Source organism: Pygocentrus nattereri, chromosome 3 (assembly GCF_015220715.1).
Source record: "Pygocentrus nattereri isolate fPygNat1 chromosome 3, fPygNat1.pri, whole genome shotgun sequence".
NCBI lineage: Eukaryota > Metazoa > Chordata > Actinopteri > Characiformes > Serrasalmidae > Pygocentrus > Pygocentrus nattereri.
In genome coordinates this window covers 18632744-18653607 of record NC_051213.1, presented here as the reverse complement: position 1 = coordinate 18653607, position 20864 = coordinate 18632744, and the positions used below count along the sequence as shown (strand labels likewise).

Genomic DNA, 20864 nt, shown 5'->3' with positions numbered 1-20864 from the left:
TACGGCAAAGAAATGCACCACCAGGAGTGCGTTCAGGAGAGAAGTATGGAGAGGTTTTGGATGCAGCCTGCTTATTCTGAGAAACACTGCCTGTATGGTCGCCAGGAGTCGGGATCAACTTGACTGCACAATAATAGTTTGGATCAACATAAACTTAATAAGACAAACTACAGGTCTGTGTAAACGGCCCATATCACACATATTTCTTGTGTCTTACCCGGATGTTTGTGTCGTTTTATGTAGCGAAAATTCATTAATAATTTCCAGAATGTCTCTATCATTTAGAAATGACGCATGTACTTAGATGTTCTGACTGACTGTCCTGTATTGTGGTTTATTCAAAAAGCAGTCCACATTAAAACACTCCGTAACTCGAATGTGAATGAGCAGAGCTAATTTGTTCTGGGCTGTATAACTGGATACATCTAACTGCGTTAGATCACAAAACAAATTAATTCATTTGCAAGTTTCTCTTTGTGTCCAGTAGTGAAATTGAAGTGGTTTTTCCTAATGGGATATTACAATGATATTACAGTGTACTCTAACGGTCTCTGGGACTGATTTCAGATGCATTTCATGGTTTCCTAATGGGATCTAAAGGTGTACGACAGGAACCTAGAGGTCTGTAATGGCAACCATTTAGCCAATTCCCATTACAAAGCAAAACCATCAGGCTTTAATATTCATGGTTCTAGTTGTCTTTCAGTAGGGTGGGTTGGGGAGTGAATGGCTTGTTTTGAAACGTTAACAATGTTTGCTTTTACTCAAAGTGAGGAAACTCTTTCTGTAATATGAGACCTTTATAGACACAATGGATTTCTAGGTATGTTTATTATTGACATCAAATATATGATTGACAACCTAAAAATGAATGCACTTTAAAATGTTCTTGGATGTCTCTTGCAAGCCAATGTGCTTAGTGATTTAATAGCAGGACTGTCTGTAGTTCTGAAATCCTTGATTGACACTTAAAAGTTGTGGTTCAGCAAATCCATACTGACAGTCCTATCCCATGTCAACAAGTCACAGTTGGGCACAGGTTCAGCAATGACATAATGAAACTGCAACAGGTTTGGTTGGTTCTGTTCTCTGTATGCATAGAAAGCCAGGAAAATTCTGCCAATATTTCTGTGGTTATTTTACTTGGTTGAAGAAAATGGTGAGTTGTATTAGTCTTCACCACGTGGGATGGTTCATCTCATAGATGTAGTTCTGTTTGTATAGGCAATGTTATCATCATAGAAAAGGGATGTTAATACCAGCTGTTACTGGGGAAACTGTGGTCACATAAGGCCTAACCGTCTGCATGCCTTTCCAATGTCTCAGACAAGTTTAAGAAGACAGAGCCTCCACTGACGCCAAGCCTTTTTGTATCGAGGAGATAAAAATAACAACACGCTCTTAGGCAACGGATAAATTTACCCTGAGATCAGTCGATGCATCAGGCAAACAACATGCTTTTAATCAGCATAAGGAAGCCCTTCCCTTATAAAAAATCAACAAAAGGATGCTAGGCCAAAATTTAGTGTAGCCCTAAGGAATGTATAATACTGTTAATGCAGGAAGTAAATAACTTCAGCTTTAGACTGAAAAAAGGGAAAAACACATTGTATCAATATTTAGTATCCTGTAAAGTCTGGACTTGCTAGTGTATTTTGTCTGTGAACAAATGTTTTTTGTTTTCTATTCGATGCTTTTGTGTTTCTAGTAATGAAAGCATGTATGATTTGTCCATTTCAGGGCTTGATTTTGATGGCTGTTTTCTTTTTCTGTTTTTCATTGCACTTTTAACAGGCTTGGAGGTTAGGGAACCAGCCTTGTACCGGAAAGTCGCTGGTCAAGATCCCTTGAGCTGAGACTGAGATGCCCGCGAGCAAGACACCAACCCCCCAACTGCTCCCCCAGCACTGCGGATAGGGCTGCCCACCGCCCTGGGAAAGTGTGCTCACTGCCCCCTAATGTGTGTCTTCACTAGCGTGTACGTAGTGTTTCACTACACGGATGGGTTAGATTGCGTAGGTGAAATTTCCCCATTGTGGGACTAATAAGGTCTCTTAATCTATCGAGCAGTGGAGCTTATTTCTGTATTGTTATACACTGACATTGAATATCTCTTCAGAACCCACAGAACAGTTACTGGATTATTTCACAATATTTACTTACCATGTCATATAGTTGCTACAAACATAAGAAGAACTGGCTGTAAAAAATGCCCTGTCTAATCATCTAAAACACACACACACACACACACGGAAGATAATAAACAAGAAAACTATTTGTTTATTTACCACATTTACTTGAAAACAGTGATTTGCATTTTGTTTGTGGAAAGTGTCTACACAGTTAACAAGAACCATCCATGTGGCTCTGAAAATGTATTAAAAATAAGCATTTAAAATAACTAATATAATCTTTCAGGAAAAAGGTAAACAAGACAGAAAATAGTAAGTGGTGTTGATATAAAATGCAATTTTGGCTCAACTCAAATTGTAACCCATCTGAGTGTGTTCACTCAATTAATTCCACTACATTCATATCTGGAATACCAGCCTGTGAATCACTGGCTCAACAAAACGAATCAACAACCAGACAGAGGATCTTAGGAAAGGATTGGGCATTTCTTCTGACTTTTGTAGTTCAACTCATTGGCAAGCCTGCGCAAGATGTACTTGGTGACACACTTGGAGCGGTTCATCGGATTCCCCATGCAACAGATCATAGACCTCATGAATTGATCATCGCATACATCATCCACAATATTGTCAAGCTGAAACAAAACAACATGGCCGTATCTGATCAATAACTGACAGGCGAGATGCTTGAAGCATCAATAACCTAACTTGGATTCAGTATTCACTTTACTGTTTCAGTGTTACTGATTAAGAAACCAAGTTTAGAGCATGGCTGTCCACAAATACATGGTTTATCTTATCAAATCACAGATGAGGGAGCACAGATTAGGATCCAGCAGAAATGTGCACCAATACATACCTGTGTGTGTAAACAAGCAGTATTCCTCTCTTCCACTAGGTGGCAGCACTGCTGAGCCAATTTGCCTGCAAACATCTCCAAACCATGATCTAGCCTAGAGGAAAAATATTGAGATTCACATATTTGGCTACACTGATTTTATATTACACATTACATTATGGAAATATACTGCATTTATATTATTACATATTACACTGAGATTCACATACTATATATTACAGTGTGCAAAGGTATATCCAAGCATTTCAGTATAAACCTAGTATATCCTGACAGTTAAAGAAAAATTGCAGTCTGTCTTTTCAAAAACAGGCAGAGCAGGTGGACTACATGTCACCTCATTAACAGCATGTTGGTGTTTATTAAGGCAAGTTTGGGGTCTTGCTCACTGCCCTGTGGAAGTCTCATAATATAATTTCTGCTCCATATCTCACTATGATTTTAAAACAATTGCACCCTCCCAAAAATCTACCAACAAGAAAAAATAAGTTCAAAAGAAGAACATAAAAACATGCTAAAATTAAGAAAGAGTCGTATTGTGAAACAGGACAATCTTACATTCTCTGTGTTCTGTGATAACTTAAGTACATATCACAGAACATGTCCAGAGTGGGACGTGCTTGTAAGACAGACAGACTGTCATTGTTGAGGATGTAGTCTGGATTTGGGGCAGCATAGGCGAAACAATCATATTTCTCTTTTCTTTCATCCTTTTCACAACAAGCAAGCTGGCTCCCATCAACATTCTTATTCATACAGAAGTCATCCACCATCGTCTTCCACTGCAGCAGACAGAGAGAAAGAGGCCGGGAGAGATAAAGAGAAAGATACAGTGCAAATGTTAATTAGACCTGAGCCTTTGTAAGGTTATCTATTAAATACACAGCGTTCTCATGTCTTGTTTAAACATGCTCTATTTGCGTCACTACTGCAACACACACTGACAAACACACCTTCCTCTCAGCACAGGCCTGTCTTCCTTTCTTCTGCTTACAGCACTGATTAAAGCCTTTTTCCAGCTCATAGATGGCTTTTACTTCATTGGCCGGCGAGAGGTAGCCATTACGAGGAAGACAAGTGGAGAAGTACTGGCGCCGTTGCTTGCGATAAGCACAAATTGATCCAATATTGCCAGACTTAGGGCAGCCAGGGGGGAAGTAGCTGTTCAGGACACTAGTCATTCTTTCTCTCACAGCTCTGGGAACCATCTGTGATCTGTTATGAGCAAGTACAGAAAAAACAGTTTCCTCCAACGTCATCAAAAGCATTTAGAAGGAACAAATCTGGAACACCGGATGAGCAGAGTTAATAATAAAAACATTTAATTACTTTTAAGTCACTCTGGAAAAGGGAATCCACTAAATACATAAATCTGATTAACTCTCATTCTCCAACAAAGCAGACTCATTCATTTGTCACGGAAGTATTAGTTAGCTTCCTGTGAAGTGGGATTTGCTTTACTGCTTTTTACTATTCACTACCTTCTGGTGGACTTCATTGCTCCTTGTCAACATAGTTCTAAGTGTGCACTTTGAATTTAAATAGTCAAATTTACCTTGTTTTTTGGCAGTTATCAGGGTTAAACTTAAAGTCCATAGTCATGGATGGGATGTCAGCATACAACCCCTGTCCAGAAGGCTCATATGATTTGTTTGGAGCGTCGTTCTCAAAGCATTTCCATCTGTGTGATCCTTTCTTCTTGCAACAGTGAAAGTGGCTGGTCTTAATAGTGAACTCCTCATCACAGAAGGCAGAAAGTGACATTTTCCACTGCAATACAATAAAAGGAAATGTTGCAACAAAAACAAAATATAAGATTTTGGAGGCAAATCAAAGATGGCAGGTGGCTAGAAAAGAGATAGGGAGAAAGAATAGCCTACAAAGAAAAAAGAGAGAGCGAGAGAACAAACACTTCTGTTTCAGCAGACTTTTATCCTGTGGATTCTGAGTACAGCTGATATCATTCAAGTCTGCACACTGTTATGTCTATCTGTGCGCCAAACCAAAACAATAAGAGGCAAACAAAATTATGGAGGGTTTTGTCCCACAGAACCTTAATGCTTGTTTATTGTGATTTACATGAGGTAAAGTTTGTTTTGTTTGTACGATGATAGCACATTTAGTCTGATGATATGGTGGAGATAAACAACTGCAAATAGTCAAATCAATACAGAACTTGTCTAAAAACAAGTAATGTGGCTAAAGTGGCCTATCAATGCACTATATAGGTGATACCAGGTAACCAGTGAATGTTACAGTGTTCAAAAGAAGCACTGGGAGAGTCCTATCATCATCTGGGTTTTAAAAATCATTTTATTTGTTAATGTATTATGGATACTTGGCTTTACCATATTCAGAAAAACAGAATTTCATCTAATTTATAACTTACAAATCAATATGTTTGGTTGAACTTGAACAGTAAACTGGTTGATCAGTAAACTAGAAACTTTCATCTAACCCTCATTTACTAAAAATGAGTTCAAAACAGATCTCCAATACTAATCCCTTAAAGCAACCATCCAACACACCTGACTTAAAATGTCACTAGCCTTCTAAAACACTTCTAAAGAAAATGTATATAATAGGTAGTAATACATTGTTGATTTAATCTGTCAAAAATATTATCTTGTAGTTTAAATGTTTGTGAAAGTTCCTAATCAAGATGGTAGAGAAGCTGACTTCATCTTTCCTTCTTCATTCTTGTTATTGTTGTAAACTGTTTTGTTGAAAAATTAAAAAATTATAAAATCAGCGCTGAAATTGTGGAAAGAGACTGGAAGTGTTCAGCACCTGCCCTACCCATGCCATCCAAAAGCCAAAAATACAACAATCCTGGCTGGGAATCAGTCATGCAAACTCATGCACTAAATACTGATCTACATAAATGAAATAGACATTAACATTTGTCCTGTTAATGACTGAGGATTTTAACTACCTCACCACAGGTTTTCAATTAATTACCAATATCATTTTGCCTTTCAGTTAGTAAACCTGGTCATTATTGCAGGCTGTTATCTTTTTTGTATGGATACAAATGAATAAAATATAACTTTATCTTGGAAAGTAATAAAAAAGAAAGACTTAAATTGTATTTAGAGAGTGTCCCATGACTGATTTTGAGCATTGTAAGTCTCTCATGAGGTCTCTCATATTGCTTATAGGCCATATGAGGCAGAAAAGGCCCAGGCTGGGCCTACGGTGCATCTGGCTTTTTAAACTCACTTTCTCAAAGCATCACTAGTGCACCTTCAACAAAAATGCTGTGGCAACCACGCAGATTGAAGCACTGACCAGTCCGTATCCCTGTAACATCTGCATTATTTACAAATGTAATTACCTTTTACAATTAGCCAAGTGCAAAGTCAGCAACTGCCTATTGCTTTCACCTGCTACTTAACTATATTCATGAACGTTGTGGACTAGAATACCGAACATTGTTTCTGAATTCTCTGAGAGTGTTCAAAACTCAGGTGACTCAAACCATGGGTAACAAATCATGCCTGACTCAACCCTTTTAATCTGAGGGTGTGATAGCTCATGGGCTATTACCAAACACTGTGATTCATGATAATGCAGCTAGTACAAGTAGACAGTGTACATTCTCACCGCTTGCTCTGTGCAGCACAGAAGCAGCTCCTCATTCTCAGTCCCATGACTGCAACACACAGGGAACCAGGACTCCAGCTGGTTGACAGCCTTAGCCTGACGAACTAGGTAACCATAGCCATTCTGAGGCAGGGTCTCCTTAGGATATCGAGGACGCTGGTTACCATAGCGACAGATGGCTTGGACATTGTTGGGCTGTGGTCGGGCAAGAGGAAATGGAATCTGTGGGGGCCCCATGGAGCGGGGGCTAAACAGAGAATGACCTGTGGACAGGAGGCACACAAAGAGAGACAGAGAGGGAGAAATGAACTATTAAAAAGTATGATGGCAGAGGAACATATGGAAAGGAGTGGGATGAGGGAAAAAACACAACAGACAGTTTACTCTGCACTCTGAAACTCTCTGAGCATGCAGCAGTGCATTAACTGACCGTTATACCATGAACAGTAAAATGCTTTTAAAGTAAAAAGAGATTTGGGGGTTCCAAGGAAAGAGTCAGGTGCCATAGTTTCTCTTATTGTGTCACCTGGTCGCAGCGCATCTCTTTCAATCAGAGAGATGTCAGGGAGCACTTCTTTCTGCATCAGCTTGTATTCATCGAGTTCAGTGAAATCTGAAATAAGACAGTACAGAAAAACAGAAGACCAATCATGTACACAGACAGTGGCATCACATAAACTGCCAATTGCTAAATGAATGACATAACATCTGAGAGATTTTGTCATAATCATTACACAGAATGTGGCTCAGTTTGTGATCATTTATGTCCTCCAAATTAGGTTAATGAGCTTAAGATACATTAAAACTTAAGTCTCTTATAGCTCCAGCTCACTGTAAGTGTTTTGGGACACCAGGTTAAACTAGATAATGTTATTTGCCATTTTTATTCAATTTCATATTAAAATTATGTTTCTAATATGGCCTATTTACAGCATTTAGAAGGAAAATGCTACTGACAACCAGCTCAAACTGGAATAAACAGTGTCCCGTTTTCACCTGATGTCCCAGAATACATGAATCCACCTTATGCTGCCTTAAAGCAGAGTAAATAAAGTAAGAGCAATCACAAAATGACTTATGTTCAAGTGCAGTCAAACAGACCTCCATTTTCCAGGTCGTCTAATTCCAAAATAACTTCTCTTTGTCCCAGAAACAGCTCTGGAAAAGCGGAACAGACGCGTGTTATCAGAAACGCACACGCAGATTTGACTGCACAACAGCTGCCAAGTTCATGATTCTGAGAAGTGCTCTCAATAAGCGAGGCTGAGGCATTCCAATGCTTTTAGTCACGTCTTTGACAAAGTTGTTTAAATGCCCTGCAGGAAAACAGAAGGCTAACAGCGCAGATTTCAACCAAACGAGATTACGCAAGCAGACGTGTAGCCCACCCAAACACAGAGCGGAACAGGAGTTCAGGGGTCTTGGATTTAATCCTCTAAATCCGACCAGTTCTGTCAAAAAGACAACATGAAACCTCGGACATATGAAACTCGGACGCATCGCTTACCGTCCTCTGCCCTCACCACAAACACCACCAGCAGCAGCACGTATCGCTGTACAGAGCCCATTGCTGCGTCTTAGCCCGTCGTCCACTCCTGTAAGGTCGAGTGATCGGAAGCTCAGCAGCTCATCTGTCTTTTTGTGGATTGCGCGGACAGTCACGTTCGGTTCTGCGCATGCGCGGCTCTTCTAACCAAACCCACGTTTCAGTTTGTTTGGGTTTTTGTCTCCATGATAATAACTGACGCAGAAGTAGCTTAGTAATTCCCGAATGTCCAGTTGTTTCTCAACCTTTGGGTAACATATAAACGTTTTGTAGTAGCACTGCCTCCCTCTTCTCCTTAAGTAGGGGATCAGCTCGACTAAACAGTGTGATGTGTTTAAAACGGTTACAAGCGTATAAAACCGAAACATCTGGATTTACACGCTGAGGCCTCTATACGGTGGTGCTAGGAAGTTTGTGAACCCCTTCGTATACCTGAACTTAAATGTGACCAGGTCTTCATCTAAAGCAGGGGTTCCCAATTCACATCTAGCACACTTGTTTCAACTCATTAACGATGTGATACAGCCAATCAGAAACTTCTGATGAAGTTAATTGGCTGGAGCACTTGTGGCAGCTCTAGACTCCACAGAAAGGTAGATCTCCAGGACGAGGGTTGGTGACCGCTGTTCTAGAGATTCACATACTTTTTGCCACCAAAGACATTTAATTTTGCATCAGTCTGCTCAATAAACTCATGAAAACTTGAACAATTGCTTGTGTTATGTGATTTATGAGGTTCTGTTTTTCTGTTGTTATGACTTAGATGAAGATCTGAGTGTAGGTGAGGGTTATATAGAAAATCTGAAAATACTAAAATGTTCACAAAGGTTCTAGAAGAACGGACTTCTTACTAGACTTAAATTCACTTATCAATACAGGGAATGGAGTTCCCTGTACAGGGAATGGAGTTCTTCTCTTTTTGGGATTTTTTCAATCAAAAATAAAATCCTAGTTTGGGTTTGGATGTGTGAGGGATCAGCAACAGCAAAGAAGCTAAATGTGAAAGACTAAAATGGAAAAAAAAACTATTGATTTTTTAAAATATAAACCATATAAACCATTTAGAACAAAACCTTCCAGTTACTACTTTCCTATTTTGGGTTCATATTTTCATATTTACAAGCAGTCCATTAATCCTAGATCACAATATGAGTTAGCAGACATATATTAAAATGTTAGTTAATGGTGACCTTTGTTAAGCTTTGTTAAGGTTGGAAAAACAACATTAAATTCATATTGAATGCTGAAAGTCATTTAGCATTGTAATGCTGGATCAAACTCAAGTTGAAGTGTAGCTTAAAAAATGTACATTTCACCACTAATGATGTGTAGGGGATTAATAATCAGAAATTAAATCTACAACCCCATTTCACTTAGGCTGTACATACATAATAAAAACAGAATGCAATGGCATGCAAATCATTTAAGTCCTATATTTAATTGAAAATAGTACAAATACTACAAAGACAACATGTTTCAAAAGGACATTGCACCCTCCGGGCTAAGAAGGGAAGGGACCACCCAGTTTGTTATCAGTTCACAGTTCAAAAGCCAGCATCCATGATGGTAGGGGTGCCATTAGTGATGATGGTGCATTAGTGCCCATTAATGCAGAACAAAATTTACAGCTTTTGGAGCAACATATGTTGCCATTCACATAATATCTTTTTCAGGGAAGGCCTCATTATTTGAGCAAACAATGTCAGCCCACATTCTGCATGTATTACAACATGCAGGGCTTTCAGTGGTGATATGTCTGGATTGCAAGCAGGTCAGTCTTCTAAAAGACTGGCCTACTTGCAATCCAGACCTGTCACCACTAAAAACCCTGCATTATGAAACAAAAAATATGATAAATTAGACCCTGAACTGGGGAACTGGGAGCTGAAGTTATACTTTCAAAACAGCAGTTGGTCTCTTCTGGTCCCAGATGCTTACAGAGTGTTGTTAAAAATAAGGCTTACATGAAATCAAAAACAAATTGGCTAAATAAATATAAGATAATCAAAATATCATGTTTGCTTTAAACATTTATGAACACAACTCTGTAGTAACAGTATTAAGTATTATTTCTGACCTTATGCTGCATCTTCAAATAATCCCTTGTGTAATAGTGTGCTGGGCTTTGGCCATCAGCAGTGATTGACCAATCACTGACCAGTGATTATATTTCCTGTTATAAGTCATCCGAGGCTCTTCACATAGAAGAAAAGGGAAGCTAGCATTTAAAATGCTTAAACTTCAGTTTTATTCTAGATTTATATATTCCAGGTACTTTCAAAAGGAACTGACCAGTACAATTCTTTGTATCAATGACATAGTACTTCTGATGAATATACTCACCATGAAAGCTGAAAAGTGCACCATTATGAATGTGTGGATCACCAGTTATTGTAATACTGCTGTTAGCATTTTTGAGGATATAGCAAACTTTTCCTTTGTGATTCGTGGCTGGAGTTACGTATGATACAGCAAGTTATGATTATTAAGACTAATTTCTGGCATGTTTGTATACTGTGAAAAAGAAATAGAAAAGACTGACAGTGTGTTGTATCGTAATATGGAGGAGTGTGTTATATAGTCAATGAAAATGTCTCCTATTTACTGGCCCTTAATGAGTTTAGTCTGTGTGCACACTTATGGTAATAACAAGAACATGACATTTTGGATTAGTGAGTGGTTAATTAGTGGTTAATTTGTATTCTGGTAATAAGAATTGTATGCTTCTACGCAGTATATGCAAACGTCGATACTGAAGAGCAAGTAAACTCAAAATCAACAATAAATATCAGAGAATCAACATGACAATATTTGTCTGGTTGATTTTAAAGTTGGTTTTAATTCACATAATGCTAGAGTACTTCAAAAAGGGCTGATATCACAAAAAACAGTTTATGAGGAGTTAGGAGAAACCTTATATGGAGTATTTCAGCCTGGACTACTTTTTAAATAGAGGGCAGATAACAGAGCAAATATCATTTACATATCATGCAAACAATCTTAAAGGTATAGTAGAACAGCTCTTAAATTTTAGTTTACTTTACTTTTAAATGCACAGTAACAAAACAGCCTGTCCATTTTTAAGGAATAAAGAGATTGTAGAATATAGTCAAACAATATACTATAAAAATAATTATAACTTTTTTATGTATGTATATATGTATATCACACAAATGACGTAAGTGCTACCCATAAAGGAGCAAAGAAAATGCAAGAAAAATGTAGCACGTGGGCAGAGTTGGGTAATACAAGTATTTGGAATATGTATTCAGAATACCGAAATGAGGTATCTGTATTTAGTCCAAGTTAAACTTTGTAAAGGCAGTATTCAGGATACAGTTACCTTTATCAGTTTTTGGAGAATGCTTGTAGAATACCTATATACTAAATGTAAAAATGTGCACCATTTTAAAAGAAACACTATCAATACCTGTTAATTCATTATTTTAAAATCACATATGGCAGAAAAGACCTACTCTAAAGAAGACATCAATAAATACCTCCTTTGCAAACACTGATGTTGGTGCTAAAGCCTACATAGACTGATAAAACACTGTGATGAGCCAGTTATTAATCATAGCATGAAGCTCCATTAAAGCCTGAGTAGAATGATCACTGTGGTACGCTAGTTATTAATCTCAGTGTTACTGAGCTCTGCTAAAGCCTGTGTAGACTGAAAAATCACTGTGGTAAGCTAGTTATTAATCTCAGTGTTACTGAGCTCTGCTAAAGCCTGTGTAGACTGAAAAATTACTGTGATAAGCTAATTATTAATCTCAGTGTTAGTGAGCTCTGCCAAAGCCTGAGTAGACTGAAAAATCACTGTGATAAGCTAATTATTAATCTCAGCATCACTAAGCATTGCTGGAGCCTTGGTAGACTGATATATCACTGTAATGAGCCAGTTATTAAGCACAGGATTAGTAAATTCTTTTGAGAGACAATTGAACTGAACAGTCTCCTCAATAGAGAACATGTTTACATGTTCATGAGTGATAAGCTTAGAATTGTTGTTGTACTGGGCTCATGCATGTGTTTCATTTACATGCAATTAACCTAAAATCACACAGCAACCCACTTTACAGTCAAAGTTGCTTGGCTTTGCTATTGGGATTTGGCAAATTGTTTCGTTAGTTCATGAGACAGCAGTGGGATTATGGAAGCAGCAGTGGACTGAAGTAGGAGATGAGAACCAAAATAATATTGAGAATTTTGTTCATTCAAACGATTTTTAAAGGAACCATTTTAATTACACATTCTTGTGTTTTAAATTTATTCAGAATACATACACTATACCTTTTTATGTATTGCCATTGAATATGTTAATGAAAACATTTAGGACAGTGTAATCCGTATTCAGGTATCACTGCTTTTTCTCCATAATGCTGAATTGGGGGTCCTTTAATATAATAACTCGACCTTGGAGTGTCTTACCAGTCCTATCACAGCAGTGGAAAATGTCTGACCAGTCCAAAAGCAGGAGGTGGGATTGGAATACAGGTAGGAAAAGGTTGTGTCCATGTCAACTCAGATCAAGCTTACAAAAGCAGTGCTGTCTTCCTTAGACAAACCTTTTGCGTGGGAGAGATTAAGAGTGTGAGGAAGGTCAATTTTACGAGATGAATCACTCGGTGGAAAGGAGTAAACACTACTGCCTCTCAGCACTAACAGTGTGGCATATTATTAGCATATTTTCTTTGTCTAAAGCATATTCACCCTGCAGTAAGTGTGTCATTACCACATTGTGTTATCAGTGTTCATAAAACCTTGACTGGCCGAACTCTTAGTACAGGGCTTTTGTTCATCAACACAACAACATCAGAAACTTTACACGATTAGGAACTGTCACTTAGAGCTAGCTATCCAGAAAACTTTGTTAAAAGTTATATCTGGACAGAATGTTTTTCAGGCACCAGCCAAATGATAAAAAACATATATAACTTAAACTCTAGTAGTGTGTTTCAGTGATTGCAAAATGTTATGAGGCCGCATGAAATATGAGGGTCAACTGCAGTGCTTAGCTGTGCATGACTTCTATCAGACCCCCACAACACAAACACACACACACACACACACACACACACACACACACACACACACACACAAACATTTGTATAAGGTCAGGTCACAGGGTCATGCAAACAAAGTCAGAATAGCCACTGAGTTTATTTGTCTGAGGAGATTAGAAAATGGGTCTCTTAACAAACAAAACTGTCACCAGATAAAAAGTTAAAGCTTCTATCTTTGAGAGAGAGGAGAAAATCAAGGATTTGTCCGTCCTTTCACTGTGAGAAGGCAACTCAACACTATGAGTCTAAAAGCTGAGATGCTGTTACTGAGAAAAGAAAATAGATGAAAAAAGAACATTTGCAAATCAAACAAAGGTCCTAGTGTTCTCAGCACAGTGAACTGGTTACTCACCAACTTTGGAGGCGTGGAAAAATGTTACTGTAGATTTCTTCAAAAAAACCTGAAAGCAAGCTTCTGAGTAGAATTCAGGCTGAATAGTAAATACTGAAGAAAATATATATTTTTACTTGTTGAGTCTACTTTGTAATTGTCTGTTGAATATATGTTTTCTGCTTTTTGTCTGGATGCTGAAAAATGAATAACTTGGCTGTTGACTAGGAATGAAATAAATTAAGGGTGGTCTCTGACTTTTTCACAGTGCTGCAGGTCACATATGCATTACATATGTGTAACTGCTTATCTGTAATAAGAAGTCTACCCCAAAATGTTTTCCTACCTTTAACCTTAGTAACCAAAAAGAAATGGTTTGCATTGTCCCATTTAAAAAAAATAAAAAACACTTTACAAACTCAAACTTTGTTGGCCTTGATGCTATATGTTAGTTGCTCCTTTCGTTTTTGGATAAAGTTAAGGCATTTTTCTCCTGAAAATGTATGTAAATGAACACACATATACGCACATGGACATAATCTGGCTGTTTGAAACCTTCTCATTAAAGTAGTATTCAAACTGTTGTTTTTCTCATGTACAGGTGAACCAGTCAGTGTTTGTCTTGAACCCATACTTATGTACCCGAAAGCCCTCACAAACAGACATGACAAACACTATTTAAGCCTAGCCCGAGAGGATGAGAGTGTGCTATGTAATCGTGATTATTCATTCCATCACAACCAGAACTTGACACTAAGTAACTGCACTTACTATGCTGCATATACCTAAATTAAAAATCATTTTAAAAGCTGTGAGTGCTTTTGCTCAATAATACTACTATGTACATTTAAATATACTTTCACCAAACACTTTATTAGTAATTATAAAGTAATGCTTCAAAACAGAAAAATTCTTTGTGGCATGGATTCCTCAACATATTGGAAACATTCCTTTGAGATTCTAGTCCATGTTGACATGATTGCATCATGCAATTCCTACAGATTTTTAGATGCACTTTAATGCTGTGAATGTCCTGTTCTACAACATCCTAAAGGAGGATTCAGAACTGGTGACTTGGAAAACCACTGAGAAACAATGAATGAACTCATTGTCATGTTCATGAGACCAGTTTGAGATGGCTTTTGCTTTGTGACATGGTGCATTATCATACTAGTGATTAGAATGTGTAAATTGTGTCCACTAGGGATGCACATGGTCAGAAATACTGAAATAGACTGTGACATTAAAGAGATAATTGATAGATATTAATAGGCACAAAGTGTGCCAAGAAAACCCACACCATTACACCACCTCCACCAGCCTGGATTATTAGCACAAGACAAGTTGGGTAGATTCTTTCTGTTGGTGCCAAATCCAATTCTGTTGGCTGAAAGTACCATTTGTGTGCCTAGAACAGATATCCAGATACATCAGAGCAGGCTACGTTTTTCCAGTCTTCAACTGTCCGATTTTGGCGAGCCTGTGTCCGCTGCAGCCTCTGCTTTCTGTTCTTGGCTGACAGAACAGGAGCCCAGTGTGGTCTTCTGTTTTAGTCCATCCACCTCAAGGTGTGATATGTTGTGTATTCTGAGATGCTTGTCTGCCCACTACAATACAAAGATCTTATCTGAGATACTGTAGCCTTTTTGTCAACTCGAACCATTGTGGTCATTCTGCATTGACCTCTTTCAACAACAAGGCATTTTCATCCACAGAACTGCTGCTCAATGGATGTTTTTCTTTATTGCACCATTCTGAGTAAACTCTAGAGACGGTTATGCATGAAGATCCTGGAGCAGTTATAAAACCATTTAAATCATGGTTGACATAAACATTATAGGAATCTGCTGGCCTGTATCTGCCTATTGCACTTCTGCAGCATGATTGGCTGATTAGATGATTGTATGAATAAGTATGTTTACAGATGCTTCTAATAATTTGCTTGGTGAATGTATATGTGTGGAAAAGAATATCCTTTAACTAAGGCCTTGCATGTCCACACATACACAAGTAACAGGACTTGCTAAATATTTACATATAAATGTACAGCTACTGTACATACTATATTAAAGAAAAGAGAAGTCAGAATGCACTATGGACGTCATTGCTATATCCAGCAGCTCCAAGACACAGATTCTGCTGCCAGTGTCGTCAGTTTTAGACGAGAACCAGTTGGCCTTCTAGTTGTTATGGAAGAATGCTGAGAGATTTTTCGTTTGTCAAGGACATTACTGTTGTTGTTGAATGAGCTGCTGACAGCGTGTTTTTACTTCTTAATTTTGACAGTGGTGTTGATATGTATTGTTTTGGGCAATTCTTCAGTAATAACTTAGCAACAACACATTTTGTGTATATAAGATAAATTGTTTACTTAAAAAAATCAGAGTGGTAAAAAGGGCAACATCTATAGGAGTAAAATTTTAGTTAGTGAAAGGTAGGATAACAATAAAGGAGCCACTGATTTCCTATAATAGTTCAGAATATGAATTTTGGTGAGCCTGAGCTCATGAAGTGTATTATGTTCTAAAACTGGAATGTCAAACGGGGTTTCTACTGAGCCTAAGCTCTGCAGAGATTAACATTTTCCCTTGTCTAGTTCATGAAGGCCTTGCTCATTAGCTGGTGAGTTGAATCATGAATGTTTAATGAGGCAGACTGCTGAAGTCTGTTGAGCTGTGGCCCGTGAGGGCTGGAGTCTGTAACATATTCCAAATTCATTACATTTCAGTATGAAATAAAAAATTTTATTGTATATTAGAAGATGCTTTGTATGTGCTTTTTCTGTTCAGTAATGAGTGCAAATAAGCTATTTTTGGTACTAACTTCAGACATCAGAAGTGAGGTCACCAGACATCAGGCTACTTCTAATAAAAGTAAAGGATATTGTTTCTTGGAACCATTTTCTTCTTACTTGAGTCACTGTTAAAGTAGACAATGTTTGACTGTGTTACCCACTTCAGCTCAGGTCACTCATTGTATATTACGTGGCTTGTGATTCACAGATCAATGCATTTTTCACCCAAAAGTTTGGGTCAGTTTTGGTCAAACACATTACTTAGGGTGCTTCTGTGGGGTGAATATTTTAAGGCATTTGCTTTAGTATTTTCTTAATCAGTGAGCTAAAATATTACACTGTTTTAAGAAACATGTAAGGAATAAATGTTTCTAAATTTGCCAAGTTTTTGTCAGTTAGTGATGCAAAAGGACTAGGGTTGGGAACCACTGCAGTACAAGTCTGAATAGCAGTTCAATTTAACAAGTTATCACTAACAGCATGTAGGTAGCTACACTGATGTTTTAATGCTTCTCTCTCTCTCTCTCTCTGAATAAATATACAAACCCACATCATTCACTAATAGTGAATCTCACAAATCAAAAAAGTCCCAAACTTCCTTGAAAAAAACAAAACTATTATATCCAGTAAAAGTCTTGGCAGCATCATATTATTTTACACAATTATGATAATCAAAAGGTCGCAGTGTTAGTCATGATGCTTCAATTAAACCATTTGAGGTTTTTCTCCAAAGTATTCCAGATGTGAGCTAAGTGAACAAATAAAAATTCCCTGAAATCCGATGCAATTCTACAAACAGTTATGGAGTACAAGTCCTTGAGGCCTAATGAAAACTGGGGAATAGTTTAAGGGCTGATGTCAGTGTTTTCCTCTCAATGGTGAAGTTGCATGAAAAGGTAATGCTCAGACATTTAGTCACTTCCATCATATCCAAATCCACATCAAAGAAACTTATGTGCTGTTGCTGAAAATTAGCTGACTGAGGTGATGACAAATCGCTGGCAAGCTGCTGGGTAACTGTTGTATATGACTGTTCTCCAAAACAAATATGTACCAAATATGAACAAATTATTCAAACACTTGCAAGGTAAGTACCATCAGATCATGTTATATGTAATAGTGTTAGCAGGTTAGCTGGTTATTTAGGGCTTGAATAAGTAGTTATACTTGAAAACCTTACAGACAGTGTATACAGTGTGGAACCAGTGCATACTAAACATTAAAATGAAAAGCGGAAGAGTGCAATTAAAAAAAGATACTTTTTTTTATGTCTTGAGGTCCAGAGAAAAAAGTAAAAAATATCTTTACTTTTTCACATATTTATTTGATGCCTTTTCCTCATTATAGCACATTGCTATTATTGAGGGGGAATTAAAAGTTTAAAAAAATGCATAAATGTTCCAGCATCAAAGTTACAAACAAAAATGTCATCAAACAACAGCCAGGAAATCACAGCAAAAGAATCCACAGCAATACTTAAGTTAAATGGCAAAAGCGCAGAACTTCATGAAAGACTCATAAGATAAATATCAGACTCTTACAAACGATACATAAACATTCATAAATGCTAATGTTGGCAAAGCTACCACAGGTTGTATTATCTCATAATACATCATACTGATCAGTGCTAGCATTTAACTACACAGTCTTTTTAAACCTGTGTTTAAACACAGGACATGTGACCAGTAAGATCATAACATACGCCCAATGACTTTATTCAGAACTGTGAAACTGATTGTTAACATAGCCAGGTATGAAATTATTCAGTACCCTAATGATTAAACTGCGCTGCAACAAAACTGAAGCCAAAACAATAAGTGTGGGGAAACTGTTGACGTTTACATTCAAAAGTTTGTAGACTCCTGCTTTTCCACTGTTTCTCCTGAAATCAAGGGTATTAGAAGGGAGTTCGTCCCACCTTTGCTGAAGTAACAGTCTCTACTTTTCTGGAAAGGCTAGATGGAATATTGCTATGAAGATTTGATTGCATTCAGCCACAAGAGCATGAGTGAGGTCCAGGTAATGATGCTGGATGACTAGTTCTGAATCACAAACATCAATCCAACTCATCCCAAAAGATGTGCTCCATCACTTCAGAGAACATTGTTCCAGTGCTCCACAGCCCAGGCTTTATGCCCGCTCTAGCCAACACTTGGAATTGGGCATGATGACATTAGACACAGCTGCTCCGGAGTGTCCCATTCTACTGGCAATTATTTTCTATGGAGGTTATACAAGCTCTGTGTACACAATTTAACAGCAATGGGTGCACCTTAAAGAAGCTGAATTTACATGTGGGCAATATGGCAAAAATATTAAATCACATCACTATATTTAGTTTTTCTAAAATGTAACTAGTTGAAACAGACAAAGCAGAACCTGTAGAGCCTCATTTATATAATACTATATTATATAAATACTATAATAATAATAATAATAATTCTTATCATGAATAATGTGTCATGCTCAAAGTATTGTCATATTGCCCACCCTTAGCAGAATTGACTAATTAGAAGGGGTGTCTGGAACCTTTTGGATACAGTTTTGTGTCAAAAGACATTAGTGGAGAAAAAAACAGTTGTCCCTTGGAGCACAGGTTGTATTCAAATTAGGGGAAGGATTACAGATACCGGACCCAGCCTTAGAAATGAAATATGAAATTGTGAACTATGTCAAACTGTTTGTGGTCAAACATATTTTAATTAATGCAGATTGTGCAGGTATCCATAATTGAAATTCACATTTAAATGACTTAAAACATAATGGCCTCCAATAGTAGCTCCACAATTTTACATAGCATGAGAAAAAGAAGATCAAACTGAAATAAACGTATAATGTACTAATATAGAACATTGGTTCCACTTGCACAGAAAATATGTTTGGTGCCAATGTAATCAGTGGATAATCTTCAGTGCTATGGTTATTTAATAAGGATAGATTGCCCTCACTTCACATTCTACCTACGTAGGATTAACAGAAGCAACAATGTGTCAGAGGAGATCTGATACTATTATAATTGTGCAAAAACTCAGCAACCAGGGGTGGAAAATGTACAGAGAAATTATACTCAAGTGAAGGTAAGAGCACTTACTCAAGCGTCACCATTTAAACATACTCAAGTATATGTTTAAACAAATATTTAAACATCTTTGGTGGGACATATTTGTGGGCTGTTTTATAGTACACTGACAGGACTTTACCTGGATGTTTTAGTGAAAGCTGTAAATTTAAACATACAGAAACTCAGCTGATCTAATAGCTTTGTATGCTGAAAGTCAAAATGAAAATGTAAGGAGGAAAAAGTATGTTTTTTCTGTTGAAAATTTAATTGAGTAAAAGTGCAAGAATTCAATTTTGATATTGCTCAATTACAAATAAATACAAATCTTCTAAAATAATACTTAGGTATAGTAACAAAGTATTTTCCACCCCCCAGTCTGTAACCTGCTGTGGTGTTGAATTCAAGTAATTCATTTTCAATGCAACTGTCCACTCTCTGGAAAGATTCACTGATACTAAAAGCGGCTTACTGCTTAAGGCTTACAGAGCCTTTGTTTAAGAATGTTAGCACGATAAAAAACTTCTGATCACATTTACATACAGAAATATTATCAGTTGTGAACAACCTATGAAACACAACTTAAATTCAGCTCAAAGGTGTACCCTATCAAAACTACTATCACAGCTGAGTAGCTTAATATTTGTAGCAATATTTCTGCTTTGCACTACAAAATAGCATCTGCAAAAAATACAGACTAAGATATACTTATATTTCTATTGACATTATCTTCTGTTCCTGTCAGAATTACAAAAATATATTCATCTCATTCATAAGGTAAATAGTAAATTTAAGACATACTGATTACATAATCTATTAGTAAATGTATTGTGTGTGTGTGTGTGTGTGTCTATTTATGTTAGAGAGTAGCCATTGCTTGTATATCGGTGTCTGAGCCGAACAGCTCCTTGTAGAGAGGAGGGAATAGGGAGTGCACTGTGAGAGGGTAGAGCTGCCGGAACCAGCGCAGCTTTTCAATATGCAGTGCACACAGGCTCTTCAGCATGGACACCTTCTGATATAACTGCAAAAAACAAACAAACAGAATATCAAACTACTGAAATAAACATGCCAAACTTGCAAAACATTTTCTGTCTTCTCAGTTCTCCTTGCCTTTTCCTTCCTCTTTATCTTTACCACTCTTGCTTGCTTAATTCTTTAAATGCTTTCGAAATACCTTAACCCCATTTTCCTTACCTTGTTCAGTAGACTGTCCAGGTTGTCTCTGTGTAGGATGTGACTGAGGGCCAGTTCCACGTCTTTTCTCACTCTCAACACTCTGTCTCTTTCCTCCAGACATGGACGATCTGCACACATGCAAACAGAAATTTATACCCATATATGGTCAAAGGTTTGGAATAACAGTGTTCAGTAATATAAATCTATTTTGTTGCAGATAACTTTATAAAATGATTCAAATAAGATAATAGAAAATTGTGTACTCATAAATGGAGCTGTACATGATTCTAAAA

At 37.3% G+C, this 20864-nt stretch overlaps 2 protein-coding genes and 1 long non-coding RNA gene across 6 annotated transcripts in view; 1 reads left to right on the top strand and 2 right to left on the bottom strand.

Moving 5' to 3' along the window:
- The first annotated feature begins 37 nt into the window (after positions 1-37).
- Positions 38-2410, top strand: LOC108429014. Its single transcript, XR_001857973.2, has 2 exons — positions 38-173; positions 1795-2410. It is a non-coding gene; the product is annotated as an uncharacterized LOC108429014 (long non-coding RNA).
- On the bottom strand, positions 2258-8262 carry ecm1b (extracellular matrix protein 1b). Of its 2 annotated transcripts, XM_017700456.2 has the most exons (9): positions 8102-8262; positions 7696-7752; positions 7121-7207; positions 6595-6857; positions 4544-4758; positions 3942-4203; positions 3547-3770; positions 2992-3085; positions 2258-2767 (listed from the first exon to the last, which is right to left on the bottom strand). In XM_017700456.2, the coding sequence occupies exons 1-9, from the start codon at positions 8160-8162 to the stop codon at positions 2600-2602; spliced, it is 1431 nt and encodes a 476-aa protein (XP_017555945.1). In that variant the 5' UTR covers positions 8163-8262; the 3' UTR covers positions 2258-2599. The 2 variants fall into 2 exon arrangements, with proteins under 2 accessions (XP_017555945.1, XP_017555946.1); XM_017700457.2 differs by lacking the exon at positions 7696-7752 and having other exon boundaries at positions 8102-8255.
- Positions 8263-17637: 9375 nt separating this feature from the next.
- The window catches only part of rorc (RAR-related orphan receptor C), a 35088-nt gene continuing 31861 nt past the window's right edge, over positions 17638-20864 (bottom strand). For all 3 annotated transcript variants that reach the window (XM_017700459.2, XM_017700460.2, XM_017700461.2), the window contains 2 exons: positions 20590-20699; positions 17638-20416 (listed from right to left, as the gene is read on the bottom strand). In XM_017700459.2, the coding sequence (XP_017555948.1) occupies positions 20252-20416; positions 20590-20699 (275 nt within the window). In that variant the 3' untranslated portion in view covers positions 17638-20251. The remainder of the gene's footprint in view (positions 20417-20589; positions 20700-20864) is intronic.